Here is a 17136-nt window from a genome sequence, read left to right as displayed (position 1 = left end):
TTGGATGTCCGATTTAGTCAAATTAATATATTAATTTTTAAATTTAAAATAGAATAGAATTAGTTAATATTTTAAAAATAAATAAATAAATTTCTGAATTAATAGAATCAAACTAACTATTTCATCGGTTAATTACGGATATTTTATTCAGCTCTATTTTTTTTTAAAAAAAATCCAATCTATTTGTTTGACACCAATAGAGTTAATAAATTAGTATAGTTTAACAGGAAACTACTGAGTAAATTGAAGGCAGAAAAAATCATTAACAAACTGTGAATATTTTCTTTTATAAAAGAAAATAAAGTATAAAAAAGAAAATTAAAAAAGATTTGTTATTTTTAAAAGGGCAAAAATAAATAAATTCTTCTTTTTAGTTTTTCTTTCGTTAAAATAAACTATATTTGCAATTTTTTCTCCTGAGCCTAAATTAAATTACGTAGACTGTTTACATATGAGAACTCATGACGAACCCAACTTTTGCACGAGCCACCTTCTTCTCCGTCTCCCTACTGCCCGCTCTCCGCTCCGCCGCCACCTCCGCCGACGTCCGTCTCCTTCGGCGCGTCCATGCGTCCATCATCACTTCCGGCGCGTCCGCGGACCGGTTCGTCGTGAACAACCTCATAACTGTGTACTCCAAATGTGGCTCCCTCTCCTTGGCCCGTCGCCTGTTCGATCAAACGCCCCACCGGGACTCCGTCACCTGGAACTCTCTCCTCTCCGCTTACGCCCTCCACGGCCACTCCTCCGATGCCTTTCGCCTCTTCCACCTCCTCCTCTGCTCTCCCTCCGTGCCCCCCACCCACCTAACCTTCACTCCCCTTTTCAAGCTCTGCTCGGCTTCCTCTGATCTCATCCCCACAGCGCAAGCACTTCATTCCATGGTCATCAAGATTGGTCTCGCTTCTGATGAGATGGTGTCCAGTGCTTTGGTAAATGTATACTCCAAGTATGGTTTTTTACGAGAGGCTCGTTATATATTTGATAAAATGGAAGAACGGGATGTGGTGTTGTGGAATATCATGATCAAGAGTTACAATCAATTGGGTCTTGTCCAAGAAGCCTGCCTTTTGTTCGCCGAGTTACATCGAAGTGAAGTCCTGCGTCCTGATGATAACACTGTTCGGTGCATTCTTCTGGTTCAGAGATCAGATGAACTATTTGAGCAAGTTCAGGCATATGGTATTAAGATATGTTTCTTGGAAGACTTTTATGATGTCTTAAGCCGGAACAAGTTAAGTTCTGACCTTGTCAAGGCTGGAGATTATCTTACAGTTCTGAAGAACTTTATAGAGATGGCCAGGTTGAATTTAAATTATGACAATGTGACATTCGTGATTGTACTGAGTGCCGTTGCTAATGGAGAGCATTTTGAAGTAGCTGAACAGTTGCACGGATTGATCAAGAAGTTGGGGATGTGTTCAGATGTTTCTGTATCAAATAGTATTTTAAACATTTATGCTAAAATGGGTAGCTTGAATCGTGCAAGGCAGATATTTGAGGAGATGGAAGAGTTGGACTTGGTTTCATGGAACACGATGATATCGGTGCTTGCACAGAATTTCATGGAGACGGAATCTATTGAACTTTTCATAGAAATGTTAAGTCTTGGATTGATTCCTGATCAATTTACTTTAGCAAGTATTCTTAGAGCTTGCTCAAGGATTACCATAAGTAGTTCCTTGCATGAACAAATTCATGGTTTTTTGCTAAAGCAAGGTCAGATTAATGACATCTTTGTATTGACTGCATTAGTTGATGCACACGCTAAGAGGGGCAGGATGGAAGAAGCAGAGATCCTCTTTAGAGGGATGGATTCATTTGATCTGACTTCTTGTAATGCCCTACTTGCGGGTTATGTGGCAAATGATAATTCTAGCAAAGCTTTAGACTTATTCAGTTTAACAATAAAAGACTGTGAAAGACCAAATGATTTCACTTTAACAACTGTTCTCAAAGGTTGCAGTAAATTAGTTGCTCTCAGACAAGGACAGCAAGTCCATGCATTTGCAATAAAACTTGGTTTTGTTTCAGATATGTGTGTCAGCAGTGGGATACTAGACATGTATGTTAAATGTGGCCATGTCAAGGATGCAACTTCAGTCTTCAGTGACATCTCTACACCAGATGATGTTGCTTGGACTGCAATGATCTCTGGATGTGTGGAGAATGGAGATGAGGAGTATGCCCTTAATTTGTACCACCAAATGAGGCAGTCTGGGGTCAGGCCTGATGAATATACTTTAGCCTCACTGATTAAGGCTTGTTCTTGCTTGGCTGCATTAGGTCTAGGAAAGCAAATACATGGAAATGCTATCAAGTTTGGTCGTTCAGCTGACCCTTTTGTAGGGACTACTCTGTTGGATATGTATGCAAAATGTGGAAACATTGAGGATTCATTGTGTCTATTCGAGAGGACGACACCCACAAATATGGCCTCCTGGAATGTTCTGTTACTTGGTCTCGCTCAACATGGTAAAGGAAAAGAGGCTCTTAACCTTTTCAAGCATATGATATTGCAGGGCTTGCAACCTGACAAGATCACACTTTTAGGTGTCCTCTCGGCTTGTAGTCATTCAGGGTTGGTCTCTGAGGCTTATGGATACTTTAACTCCATGCGTAAAGATTATTGCATAGAGCCTGAAGTAGAGCACTATTCTTGCCTCGTGGATGCCCTTGGTCGTGCAGGTCTTCTTCGGGATGCAGAAGAGATAATGGAGACAATGCCTTTCAATGCTTCAGCACCCATGTACAGAGCACTGCTTGGTGCTTGCAGGATTCAAGGAAACATGGATATTGGACAAAGGATCGCAACTAGGCTTTTGGAGCTTGAACCACTTGATTCTTCTGCATATATTCTTCTTTCAAATATTTATGCTTCTGCAAATAGATGGAATGATGTAAACAAAGCCAGAAAAACTATGGCAAACGTGAACATCAAAAAGGATCCCGGCTCTAGCTGGATCGAGGTGAAGAGCAAGATCCATTTGTTTGTAGCAGATGATGTATCTCATCCTGAAATAGCTGCAATATATCAGGAGCTAGAAGATTTGATCAGAAGAATCAAAGACAAGGGTTATATCCCTGATACGCACTGTGTGCTTTTAGATGTGCTGGAAGAAGAGAAGGAGCGAACACTGTACTACCACAGCGAGAAACTTGCAATTGTTTATGGTCTTATAAGTACCCCAGCATCATCAAGAATTCTAGTGATAAAAAATCTTCGAGTTTGCGGGGATTGTCATAATGCAATCAAATATATATCGAACATTGCAACAAGGGAAATTGTGTTAAGAGATGCAAGCCGGTTTCATCTCTTTAAAGATGGAACATGTACTTGTGGAGACTATTGGTGACCATCATATTTTTTCTTTCTTGAATGGTGCCCTCTTCTGTCCTTGCACATTAGTTTTAAATTGAGCTTATGAATGTCTCTTTCTTTGATAATGACATGAAGTTTAACCAAATGACAGATGGAATGAACAGTAGGATGAAGCACAAGCAAGATCACTTAATTATTTGAAGCTCGCACGGAGTTGGGGTTGACTTGTAAATAGTTGGGTTGCACCTGTTGCTGCTGCTGATGGTGGAGTCGGGGCTGATTCTTTGCCATGGCATACATACTATTCTCTCAGTCCATATTTCTGAAGATACGAGAGAAGGGAAGATGAGGGTGGCACAGAATTTGCTTGAGGTAAGCATGGAAGTGGATTAAATGACCTCCACAGCGGATATGAACTCAAACACTAAGCTGTTACTTGATGCTTGCAGGTGTATCTAAGGAACCCTGAACTGATTTAGTGATCACTGAATACCACCCAATTCTTTGAAGTAAGTGCCAAAAAGGATAATTGAATTTGTATGCAGTGATCACCGCATATCACTGGAACAAGTTTAGGGTACTATAATAATATATTGGAAGCAGACTTGATTTTTAAATATTGAATGGTTGCTCCATATTGTTCCTTTTCAGTTGGCACTTTCGTTGCATTTTAAAACTCAGCTAATAACCTTGATTGATATTCATTAATTTTATCATCAGTGCCAGTGGAGGGGCCTCGAATCTGAGCATGCCAAAACTCCAGCTGCAGTCGAGAGATACACCGTGATCCAATGGAAGATGTGGCGGAGCAACAACAGCCTTCAGTCATTTGAGGTGCAAGGATTTAAGGACTTGGGCTTCGTCGATAGATTTAGACTTGGCATTGATAGAAGAAGAGTTAATGGTGATGGAATAGAACAGTTTGTTTCTTATCTTTGTTGCACCGATGATCTTGTTGGATGACTGAAGAAGTTTATACTAAATAAACATGAGGTTAACTGGTTCGATACTATAAAATTCTCGACTTCACAGTTTGAGTTGAAGATCACTGAACTAATCTATGGTTTGCTTGAAAGAAACTTCCAATATTCACTCATTTATCTATCTATAGTATCGTTCTAATTTTATCGGGTGTCTCCAAGGACATCTCCAATCGTTAAATCTTAAAATGAGATTTTTTAAGCCCCCAATGTGTCATATAATGCCACGTCAAAAATAAAAAACTTACTATTCTCTTTACAATAAAAAAACCTTCTTACAATTTTTTTATGACCGTATATTATAAATCATATAACTCTCTACATTATAAATCACAAATCAAAATGTAACATTATTTTATCATTAATTACAAGCTCTATATTCAAGAGAAAAAAAGTAGGTTTAAGTTTTTAATACTCCTACTGAACCACAAATTTCAAATCTCATCTTTGTAATAGTTCAAACTTTTTTATTAAGATTTTTTGATTTTACAAATATCTCACCAATTTTGCATTGGAGATGTCCTAACAAGAGGTTAGTCTCTAGTTGGGACAAGTGAAGTAAAATTTTGATAAACTTTATGGGGAAAGTGAAATTTTTGATCAACTTTAGGGTGCAAGTGAAATTTGTTTCATGTCAAACATTCTTAGTAAAATGTCTATTAGTTGCATGTGGTGTTCGAATAATTAGTGATGTTGGGCATGCCACATCAGGACTAAGAAGTCACCTTACTTCACAAAAGCCCGTACTTAATAAAATATATTATTCTATTCTGAATATGAGCTTATGTCGGTAAAGAGGAATCAAATAATTAAAGTATATTCTTTTGTAGCGTATCAATAAGATAATCTCATGCTGCGAGTTGTTTCATGCCATAAATAGATACAGACTCTCAAAAAATCCGTTGGATAAGCAGATTCACATCTCTTACAACCTACACAATCCTCGATGCTTGGTGCGGAAGCAATTTGCTTAGCTTTACATCCGTCCCACAGTATCATTTCCAACACATCCATAGATTCTGTCCGACAGTCGAGGCAATGGATGCTGGGGACGTGGCGCTCCTGTTGACCGTTATGGGACTCCGAGTTAGTAAGACCTGCAATCACAACGACATTAGTGCCGAGCCAGGGAGGGGTTCCCCAGCGATGACCCTCCGACGCTCAAGTCAGTCATCGGTGATGTAGAAGAAGCGAGAGAACAAAGTAACAGAGTAACAGTAGCTACAGTAAAAATTATGCATACCTCCGTTGAAGCCTGAGGCTCTTTATATAGGGCTCCCGAGGAAGTGCGTGCATGTTTTTCGAGGCGCTTCCCCAAGCTTCCCCTGGAAAGACATGTTAGGAAAACGTCTCTGACGCCATACCTCAATGACTCGAGTATATCTCTGACATGGCGTGGAAGCTTCCGCCGTACGATCCTCTGTCTGACCATGCCCCCTGTTGGGATCTAGCGCGCCAAAGACGCAGAAACGTAGCGGAAAAATTACTAGATCCTCTTATCCAGCAGATCCATGCGAAGGGAAGAAACATTTTCTATTCATAATCTATACTAAGCTACATGATAGGATTATACCTTTGTTGCGTGCCCTTCACAATCCCGACAGCAACCTTTCTTTAGATGCAGATCTCAGCGCATTAAAGTGTCCGCGCCTCTACGGTATCCACACGAACAAGCCTTATCTTTACTTGTCTCACAAACAAAGCAAGATGGAGAAGAAATCACAAGGTTGTGCTAGCAACCTTGGTGATTTCGGCCAAGATGGGGAAGGAGGAAGAAGAAGAATGCCAAGGGTCTCTTCACATTCACATCTAATGAAAATCACTTCCAAAATGATTTATATAACCATCTCATGGTATACCAAGAGTCTCCACCCTTTCATCTTCCAATCCAATGGCTCAAAATCAACCATTCAATCCAATGGTTGAATTTTGACCATTCAACTTCCTTTGTGAACTCAAGTTCACCCAATGAGTCTAACCCATTGATTCCCATGCAATTGAACTCAATCCAACAATTTGATCCCTTTTAATCTAACTCAATGAGTCAAATTTGGATTACACTTAATCTAATGATTCATCACATAAACCTATCTCCATATCAACTTGTTCTTTGTGTGTGATCCTATAGGCTCTCGTAACGTTGGCAATGTACCCAAATCAACATTTGCGATACATAAACAATGAGTGGCATCTAGCAAGGCATCATTGCTATCCAAGTGACAAGAAAGACGAGATCCGACCTAACATGTCCGTGGCTATCATCATGTAAGACTTGGTCCCTCTATCCTTGATATCTAGATTGATCAATGAGGCATAGACTGTATCATCCTCTTATCAATCTTTGTGTTTCTTGATCTCCAAGTAGACACACTTAATCAAATAAACTCAATATCTCATATTGACTTATTTACGCATGACCATGCTTTCTTGTGTCCTACTAATCAAGGGGCCCACAGATATTGCTTCCGTCATATGAAAGGGATAGATCCCATCTATATCACTCACATTCCTCCACATAATTTATTGCATACCCAGTGATCGACTTTATAGTCCACCCTGTTACAGGTGACGTTTGACGATACCAAAGCATACAACTCCTTATGTAGGGTGTTGGTTAGTCCTAAGAAAATCATACTGGTTCCACTGTACAAAATTTTTTTGTACGAGTGTCAAACCTTTCCTTAAATAACCTATTGTGTTCTTTAGAAGTTAAATTATGAATCACAGACGGAACTTAACATCATTGATTCTAAATTTAACTTATCTGTTCTTAATGGTTTAGATTTGAATCGCAAGCAGAACTTAACACTATTGATTTAAATCTACCTAAGTTATTAATTCCATAAATATTAATTTCCAAAATTGGCTTCCAGGACTACATGGCGAGGCACATGACCTTCTTGGATATGGGAGCTGTTGAAACCCCAAGGTTGTTTTGGTGTGATCAACAAGTTAAGTTAGGTCCTGCGTTGTTTCTAACCTTGTGTCTAAGTGTGTAGGAGCTTAGGAGCACAGGTAGTCGAGCGGAAGACGCAGCTAGCGAGAAGGACGGCACATTGTGCGTCCGAGGGACGAGGCGCTACAGAAGAGTACACCAGCGGACGAGAAGGAAGCGCGCGGTGGTTCCGAGGGACGAAAGCCGGAGCGGAAGATTGCTCGGGGAGCAAGAGACGCAGCTAGCGAGAAGGTCGACGACCGAGGGACGAAGACTGCGGATGAGTACGCTGGCGGACGAGAAGGAAACACGCGGCAATTCCGAGGGACGAGAAGCCGGAGGGAAACACGCTCGAGAAGACCTGAAGTTGAGTTCGGGTGAGCCCTTTTCCGGATGGCAGAGATCACCCAAGCGAGCGGATCCGGAGGAGAAGAACCGGACCGAGGCGGGACTGAACCAGAGAAGAAGTCCCGGACGAAAAAGTCAACAACTGTTGACTTTGGGCTCCGGGGTGCCCGAAGCAGTCCGGGGCGTCCGGAGCCCTCCGGGGCGCCCGGAACCCTCCGAGGCACCCTGAGCAGTAAAATTGACCAGATCAAGTTTTGACTCGATCTGAACGTTGGGGGATAAGTTTTATCCCCCCAGGGCGCCCGGAACCCTTCCAGGCGCCCCGACCAAGGCTATAAATATAGCCTTGGTCCAGAAGCTTCACAATTCAACTGAGAACTCAAGCATACTTTCTACACTTGTATGTTTTTCTGTTTTAAGCTTCTATTGTGTGCTTCATTGCTGTAAAAGGCTTCTCCGCCTGAAGGAGATACTAGTGCTACGCTTTCTTGGATTAACAACCTTCCCGGTTGTAACCAAGTAAATCTCGGTGTGCCTTTTACTTTTCTGCTTTTATTTAATTCTCTTATTTTATGCAAGTGTCGGTTTAAGAGTTCGAGAAGGGTGTTTGCGTTTTGATTTTTTTTTCAGGCCTATTCAACCCCCCCCCCCTTCTAGCCGGCCCAACGGTCCTACAAGTGGTATCAGAGCCAAGACGCTTCAGGAGGACTAACCGCCAATCGAAGCAAAGATAATGGTCGGACCAAGCATCCACCCGCCGAAATATGGAGGAGATTTCGCTACGTGGAAGAATCTGATGCAGGTATTTTTTACCACAGACTTTGAATTAACTCTAACAATGAAATCCGGTTTTGTAGCTCCAGAAGGTAAGGAAAAATGTCAATGGACAAAAAAAGAGCAGGCTAAATTCGTGGCGAATGGCAAAGCAAAATATCATCTGCTAAGCGTTCTTCCACCTCAAGAAGTCAACAGAATCGGACAATACCACTCGGCAAAGGGACTTTGGGAAAAGTTCCTCGAGCTGCACGAAGGGACTTCCGAAGTCAAGCTTGCCAGAAGAGATCTGCTTCAAAATCAGCTCACCAGCCTGCAACTTGGGGAAGACGAGACAGTCGCGCACCTGCACTCGAGAATCAAAGAGATCATCACCGGACTGTAGAATCTCGGAGAAACGGTAAGTAACCGAGATTCGCTAAGGTACGCACTAAATTCATTTCCTAGAAATTCAAAATGGGCATCACTAGTAGATGCCTTTTATATTTCTAAAGATTTAGAAAAGATCTCGTTAGAAGAATTTTTTTCTACTTTTGAAGTGCATGAGTCAAGATGTGCAGGAATGAAGGAGCCCAAGAACAACGTCGCCCTCAAAGCTTCGAGAGACGAACCAGAGTCGGAATCTTCTCTCGATGACGAGGAAATGGTAATGATGGTAAGAAAATTCAAGAAGCTTTGTAAATCTGGATCTGTTGGAACCCCAAGGTGTTTTGATGTGATCAAACAAGCTAAGTTAGGTCCTGCGTTTGTTTAACCCTTGTGTCTAAGTGTGCAGGAGCTTAGGAACACAGGAAGTCGAGCGGAAGACGCGGCTAGCGAGAAGGACGGCACGGGAGAGAGCCGACGGGCTCGGTGCGTCTGAGGGACGAGGTGTCCGCGGAAGAGTACACCGGTGGACGAGAAGAGCGTGCGCGGCGCTCGAGGGACGAGAAACCGGGAAGGAAGGCTGCTCGAGGAGAAGGCCGGAACATGGGTTCGGGTGAGCCCCATTCCGGATGGCCGAGATCACCCAAGCTAGTGGAGCCAGAACAGAAGACCCGGACCGAGACGAGCTGAACCGAAGCGGAGCGACCAGACGAAAAAAGTCAACCAGAGTTGACTTTTGGGGTCCGGGCGCCCGAAACCATCCGGGGCGCCCGGAATGAGGTTTTTGACCAGATCGAGTCAAACTCGATCTGAACGTTGGGGGATAAAGTTTTATCCCCCCAGGGCGCCCGGAACCCTTCCAGGCGCCCCGACCAAGGCTATAAATATAGCCTTGGTCCAGAAGCAAATCAATTAATCAGAACGACGAACTTGTAATCAACTTCTGTGTGCTTTACTTTTCTTCTTGTACGTTCAACGCTGTAAGAGGTTACTCCGCCCAGAGGAGAATCAGATAGTGCGCTTACATTCCTTGGATTAGCAATCCCCTGATTGCAAACCAAGTAAAACTCTGGTGTCTGTTTTTCTTTACTTAGTCTCTTTTATTTATTTATTACAAGTGTTCATTATATAGTTGAAATCCGAGAAAGGTTCGTGTTTTAATTTGTAGGGCAATTCACCCCTCCCCTCTTGCCGGCCTCCAAAGGGACCAACAGGATCTACTAACCATCCGCAGGGGAAGAAGAAAAGGACGATCCGCTGCTACCACTGCGACGAAGAAGGGCACGTCAAGGACAATTGCCCCAAGCTGAAAAACAAGAATAAGGAAAAGGGTAAGAAGCCTATCCAAAAGCAAAAAGCCCTAAAAGCAACGTGGGACGATACGTCGTCGGAGGTCGAGGCATTCTCCGGACTTGCTCTAATGGCAAGTCATCAAGACGATGACTGCGAGTCAAGCTCTTCCGAAATGAGCATCGAGAGGATCGATGAAGGGGGAGCTTCGTCAGAAGAAAGTAGCAGTTCAGGGGGAGACACGGAAAATGAACTCGACAAGGTAAGTCAGGTACGTTCTCTTCCTCCCGATAAACTTTATAAATTTGTTAAGTTATTAACTAAAGACTGCTGTAAATTAGAAAAAGAAATAAAAAATTTAAAAATAATTTTAGCGAAATCCTGCCCTCTAGAAGAATTAGATAAATCAAAATTGGAAAATGAAAAATTGAAACTTGAAAATAATGATTTGAAAATTCAAGTAGATAATTTGAAAAACCATGCATGCTCATCTAATTCTAGAAAATTTAAAAATTTAAATTGGTATTATAGATATCACCCGGGACAAATTAAAAATATTTCAAGAAAATATGTTCCTAAGAAATTTTTAATCAATCCAGTAGGCGGGAACCTTTATTGGGTTCCTAAATCTTGCTTAGTCTAAGTTTTAAAATTAAAATTAGCGCTTTTCAGTGAGAAAGTTAAACAATGAATTTCTCTATGAGGCTTTGTCTAAGGAAGTGGTTGTTGCTCCAATAACCAAGAAGGCCTAGTGCCTCGCCACGACCTGGAAGCCAAAATATTGAAATAAATATTTAATTAACTTCTATCAAAGCATTAAAATTAGAATTAATTAATGCTTTCAAAGTTTTTTTTAACATTTTTTTCAAAATATTTTAATACTTAGAAAAATACTTCTTGCCGAAGTGAAATTTTTTACTTAGGACATTTTTCAAAGTTCTAAAGATTTATTTCAAAAATATTTTTACTTAGGATTTTTTTTTTAACTTAGAAAAATTCTCAAAAATCAATCTTTTAAATTAGAAAAACTTTTTCCTGAAACTAAAAGCCGTTTTGACATTGAAAATTTCTGCTTAAAGCTTTTAGAAATTTTTTAAGAATCTTAATATTTTCTAAGTCTTTAACCCTTAGATTTTTTTTAAACCCCATTTTTTTTGTGATCAAAGGGGGAGAAGAATTAGTATAAGCCTAGGGGGAGGTAGAAATTGAAAATTGAAAATTTTCAAAATTTAATCTTGTTGCACATTATTGCAATAACTTGTTTTAATTTTATGTCTAGTTTTAACCCTAGCTTAACTTGGGTTGATCACACCAAAAAGGGGGAGATTGTTAGAACCCCAATGTTGTTTTGGTGTGATCAACAAATTAAGTTAGGTCCTGCGTTGTTTCTAACCTTGTGTCTAAGTGTGCAGGAGCTTAGGAGCACAGGTAGTCGAGCGGAAGACGCAGCTAGCGAGAAGGACGGCACGCTGTGCGTCCGAGGGACGAGGCGCTGCGGAAGAGTACACCGGCGGACGAGAAGGAAGCGCGCGGTGGTTCCGAGGGACGAAAGCCGGAGCGGAAGATTGACGCAGCTAGCGAGAAGGTCGACGACCGAGGGACGAAGACTGCGGATGAGTACGCTGGCGGACGAGAAGGAAACACGCGGCAATTCCGAGAGACGAGAAGCCGGAGGGAAGCACGCTCGAGAATACCGGAAGTTAGGTTCGGGTGAGCTCTTTTCCGGATGGCAGAGATCACCCAAGCGAGCAGATCCAGAGGAGAAGAACCGGACCTAGGCGGGACTGAACCAGAGAAGAAGTCCCGGATGAAAAAGTCAACAACTGTTGACTTTGGGCTCCGGGGCGCCCGGAGCCCTCCGGGGCGCCCGGAACCCTCCGGGGCGCCCTGAGCAGTAAAATTGACCAGATCGAGTTTTGACTCGATCTAAACGTTGGGGGATAAGTTTTATCCCCCCCAGGGTGCCCGGAACCCTTCCAGGCGCCCCGACCAAGGCTATAAATATAGCCTTGGTCCAGAAGCTTCACAATTCAACTGAGAACTCAAGCATACTTTCTACACTTGTACGCTTTTCTGTTTTAAGCTTCTGTTGTGCACTTCATTGCTGTAAAAGGCTTCTCCGCCTGAAGGAGATACTAGTGCTACGCTTTCATGGATTAACAACCTTCCCGGTTGTAACCAAGTAAATCTCGGTGTGCCTTTTACTTTTATGCTTTTATTTATTTCTCTTATTTTATGCAAGTGTCGGTTTAAGAGTTCGAGAAGGGTGTTTGTGTTTTGATATTTTTTTTCAGGGCTATTCAACCCCCCCCCCCCTTCTAGCCGGCCCAACGGTCCTACAGGAGCAACCACCACCACCAAGGCAAAGCCTTTTAAGGAAAGCTAATATTTATTTCCTTAAATAACTCTAGATTAACCAAAAAGAACAATCGAATCACAAATTCGAAAAAAAAGAAAACACAAACTCGAAAAACTATTTCGAAAACTCTAGAATCATATGCCTCTTGTGTTTGGTATTTCCAAAAATAACAATACAAAGAAAACTAGTATGATGCGTAAAACAATTACTAGTTATACCTTTCTTTGTAAGCAAAAATAACCTCTTGATCTTCTACCGTATTCCTTTTCTAACCTCGGACATTGTGTGGGCAACGATCTTCCGAGACGAGAACCACCAAGCACCTTCTTCTTCCTTCTAGGTTTCGGCCACCACAATTCTCCAAGAGAAGTAGAGGTCCGACCACCACCACCAAGCTCCAAGGGATGTAAGAAACAAAACCTCCTTTCTCTCCTTCTTCTCCTAGCTAGAACCGGCCACCATCAAGAGCACCAAGAGGGGTTGCCGCCGGCCACAAGAAGAAGAGAAGAGGGAGAAGCTAGGGCCGGCCACCAAGGAGGAAAAGAGAGGAGAAGAATAATAGAGTCATTAGCCATGAAAGCACCTCTACCCCTTCTTTTATAATCCTTGGTCTTGGAAAATAAGGAATTTTAAATAAAAAACTTCCTTAATTCTTTTGCCATGAAAATAAAAATTTATTTAATTAAAAATAATTTTCTCTTCTCAATATACATGGCCGGCCACTTATTTCCCCAAAACAAGGAGAGTTTTAATTAAAACAAAAATTAAAACTTTCTAATTTGTCTCCGGAAATTTATAAAAAATTTCTCCAATAATTTTCCCTTCATGGTGGTTTGTAAAAAAGAAATTTTATAAATTAAAATCTTTCTTTTAAACATGTGGATAAAAAGAAAGTTATCTCTAAAAATTAAAATCTCTTTTAATCTACAAATAAGGAAAGATATCAAATCTTTTCTTAATCTTTTGTAGAAACTTATAAAAGAGAATATTTAATTTTTAAACTCTCTTTTAAATCATGAACATGGTTAAAAAGGAAAGTTTTCTCAAAATTAAAATCTACCTTTCAATCTACAAATAAGGAAAGATTTCAAATCTTTTCTTGATCTTTTGTAGAAATCTATAAAAGGAAAGATTTAAATTTTAAACTTTCTTTTAAAACCATGATATCCACATAAGAAATAATTTTAACAAAAAACCTTTTTAATATGATGTGGCAGGCCACCTAAGCTTGGGCTCCAAGCTATTGGCCGACCACCTTAAGGCTCAACCTTTAGGCTTGGCCGGCCCTAAGCTTGGCTTGGCCGACCCCTATTGGTTGGGTAAGAAGGTGGGTATGTGGTGGGTATAAATCTCTATATACAAGAGGCTACGATAGGAACCGAGAGGAGGAATTGGTTTTGGTCTCCCGATGAAATTAAGCATCCCGTGTTCGCCCCGAACACATAACTTAATTTCATCAATAATAATTCATTCCACTAAAGAACTATTATTGAACTACCGCACCAATCCTAAATTACATTTTTGGGCTTCTTTTTATTATGAGTATGTTAGTCTCCCTGTGTTTAAGATAATGAATGTCCACTAATTAAATGTGTTACTGAAAACTCACTTAATTAATATCTTAGTCCAAGAGTAGTACCACTCAACCTTATTGTCATGTCGGACTAAGTCCACCTGCAGGGTTTAATATGACAATCCTTATGAGCTCCTCTTGGGGTCATTCTCAACCTAGATTACTAGGACACAGATTCCTTCTATAATCAACAACACACACTATAAGTGATATCATTTCCCAACTTATCGGGCTTATTGATTTATCGAACTAAATCTCACCCATTGATAAATTAAAGAAATAAATATCAAATATATGTGCTTGTTATTATATTAGGATTAAGAGCACACACTTCCATAATAACTAAGGTCTAGTTCTTTTATCAAGTCAGTATAAAAAGAACTTACCTAAAATGGTCCTACTCAATACACTTAGAGTGTACTAGTGTAATTTATTAGTCAAGATAAACTAATATCTAATTACACTACGACTATTCCAATGGTTTGTTCCTTTCCATCTTAGTCGTGAGCAACTATTTATAATTTATTAAGAACTGATAACATGATCTTCTGTGTGCGACACCACACACCATGTTATCTACAATATAAATTAATTGAACAACTACATTTATCATAAATATAGATATTTGACCAATGTGATTCTTATTTCTAGATTAATATTTATACCAAAAGCTAGGCTTTTAGTATACACTCTAACAATCTCCCACTTATACTAAAAGACTAAGCTGCCATATCTGCTGTCATACATCTGATTCCTAACCCTTCAACATGTCCATCAAAAGCTCTTGCCTTATGGGCCTTAGTGAAAAGATCTATAGGTCATCATCTGATGCAATCTAGGCGGCAACAACTTTTCCTCGTTTATACGATTTCTCGTATTGGGTGGTACTTACGCTCTATTGTGTTTACTTGCCTTATGGACTTATGGTTTCTTCGAGTTTGCTACTGCACCAAATTATTTTGGGCAAACCAGAAATCATATCTAAGTCTATCTTGACGTATCTGAGCCATACAGCTTCTATGGCTACCTCAGAGGCTGCCATATACTCAGCTTCTATGATGGAGTCCGAAAAAGCACCTATGCTTATCGCTCTTCCATAGTTATGACTTTACCTCCTAAAGTAAACACAAAACCCCAAGGTTGACTTACTATTGTCCCTTTCCGATTGGATGTTAAAATCCATGTAACCCACAGGGACCAAATTATCTGCCTTGTAAGCTAGCATATAATCTCTAATGCCTCTAAGGTACTTCAATATATGCTTTACCGTAGACAAATGTCTTTGTCCAGAGTTACTTTGATATCTGCTAACCATGCCCACGGTAAAATAGATATCCAGTCTCGTACACAGCATTGCATACATTAGACTTCCTACAGCCGAAGCATAATGAACTGCCTTCATGTCCTTTATTTCCTTTGATGTCTTCTGAAACATCTCTTTAGATAAAGCTACTCCATGCCTAAAAGGTAAAAAGCTTTTCTTGGAGTTCTGCATGCTAAAACGAGCTAAGATTGTTTCGATATATGAAGCTTGGGATAAGTAAAATATATTCTTTTCTTGCGATCCCTTTGATCCCAAGAATATATGCATTCTCCCAAATCCTTCATATCAAATTGTTTGGACAACCATACCCTTACTTCTGACAACACTTTGATATTATTTCCAACTACAAAAAATGTTATCTACGTATAGTATAAGAAATACCACCATGTTTCCATCACACTCTTTGTATACATAAGATTCATTCGGTTATTAAATAAATCCAAAGGTCTGGATTACTTCATTAAACTAGATTTTCCAAGACCTTGAAGCTTTGCTTCAGTCCATAGACTGATTGAGCTTGCACACAAGATGCTTCTTTGTTCTTTGCAATGAACCCTTCTGGTTGCTTTATATGGATGTTTTCTTCAAGACTTCCATTAAGGAAAGCTGTCTTGACATCCACTCGCTAAATCTCATAGATAAAAGAATCCAGATAGACTTAAGCATGGCTACCGGTAAAAAGTTTCCTTTTTCAATAAGCCTTACTTTGAAAGTTTTCACCTTCCCATCTATCCTCTTTTCCTATTGTAGACCTATCTTCACTTAATGGCTTTTACACAATTTGGTGATTCTACAAGCTCCCAGACTTTATTAGAATACATATATTCTAATTCTGTATTCATTGCATTTTGCAAAGATGCTGCATCTTTATCTTGGAGTGCTGCATCATATATCTGGGGATCAGGTTCATGTTTACTCGGGATCAAGTCCGAAGACTCTCCCAAAAACATGAATCTCTCAAGTTGTCTCATAACCCTCCCACTACGACGAGGCACTGTTTGTGTATCAATTGTGATATGTGTTGCAGTTTATTGTGATATTTCATCTTGTACAGTTGGTACTAGATTAGACATATCCTTTATTATTTTCTTAAGAACAAATTTACTTATGGGCTTATGGTTCATAGTATAGTCCTTTTCTAAAATCGGACATTGATGCCAACAATGACCTTCCGATTTTAAGGATTACAAACCTCTTTTCATTTTTCTAGGATAACTCACAAACAAGTGAACTCATGTCCAACTTTTCAGTGTCTCTCACGTGCTAGACCACCCAAATCCGAATATGCTTCAGACTAGACTTACGTCTATTCTGCAATTCTGTGGGAGTAGAGAGTTCTGACTTAGAAGGTGCTATGTTCACTTCCGTTTCTAGTGTATATCCTTAAAATGAATTTGGTAATTTTCTAAATAACTCATCATTGATCTAATTATTCCATAAGAGTCTTATACCTTCTTTCTACTACACCATTCTGTTGGGGTGTACCAGGTGTACTTAGTTGAGATTAAATCCCGACTTCTGATAAGTGACTCCTAAACTCTCCTAAGAGGTACTCGTTACTACGATTTCACCGTAGTGACTTGATACTTTTACTTTGACGTTACTCCACATCAGCCTAGTTACTCTTTGAACTAATCAAAGCACTTAGACTTGTGGCGTATCAAGTAAATGTATCCTTATCTCGAATAGTCGTCTATAAAAGAGACGAAATATTCGAAACAATCTCTTTCCTGGATAATTAAAGGTCTACACAAATCAGAATGAACCAATTCCAACATATCTTTGGCCTCATACCCCTTAGACTTAAAAGCTTCTCGGTTATTTTTCCTTCCAAGTAAGACTCTCAGGTTGGAAAGATTTCCACT

The 17136-nt window shown here is 40.2% G+C and overlaps 1 protein-coding gene across 2 annotated transcripts; it reads left to right on the top strand.

The window, feature by feature from the left end:
- Positions 1-424: 424 nt before the first annotated feature.
- On the top strand, positions 425-4333 carry LOC122009728 (pentatricopeptide repeat-containing protein At4g33170-like). 2 transcript variants are annotated; one of them, XM_042566006.1, is made up of 4 exons: positions 425-3382; positions 3474-3694; positions 3772-3831; positions 4043-4333. In XM_042566006.1, the coding sequence occupies exon 1, from the start codon at positions 462-464 to the stop codon at positions 3354-3356; it is 2895 nt and encodes a 964-aa protein (XP_042421940.1). In that variant the 5' UTR covers positions 425-461; the 3' UTR covers positions 3357-3382; positions 3474-3694; positions 3772-3831; positions 4043-4333. The 2 variants fall into 2 exon arrangements, with proteins under 2 accessions (XP_042421940.1, XP_042421941.1); XM_042566007.1 differs by having other exon boundaries at positions 3772-3899.
- The last annotated feature ends 12803 nt before the right edge of the window (positions 4334-17136 follow it).

This window comes from Zingiber officinale, chromosome 8A (assembly GCF_018446385.1).
Source record: "Zingiber officinale cultivar Zhangliang chromosome 8A, Zo_v1.1, whole genome shotgun sequence".
Taxonomy (NCBI): domain Eukaryota; kingdom Viridiplantae; phylum Streptophyta; class Magnoliopsida; order Zingiberales; family Zingiberaceae; genus Zingiber; species Zingiber officinale.
Note: the sequence above shows the minus strand (reverse complement) of the source record. Positions and strands in the feature narration are given on the sequence as shown.

Coding starts and splice junctions, on each gene's coding strand:
- LOC122009728 (XM_042566006.1), top strand. CDS start 462: ATGACGAACCCAACTTTTGCACGAGCCACCTTCTTCTCCGTCTCCCTA.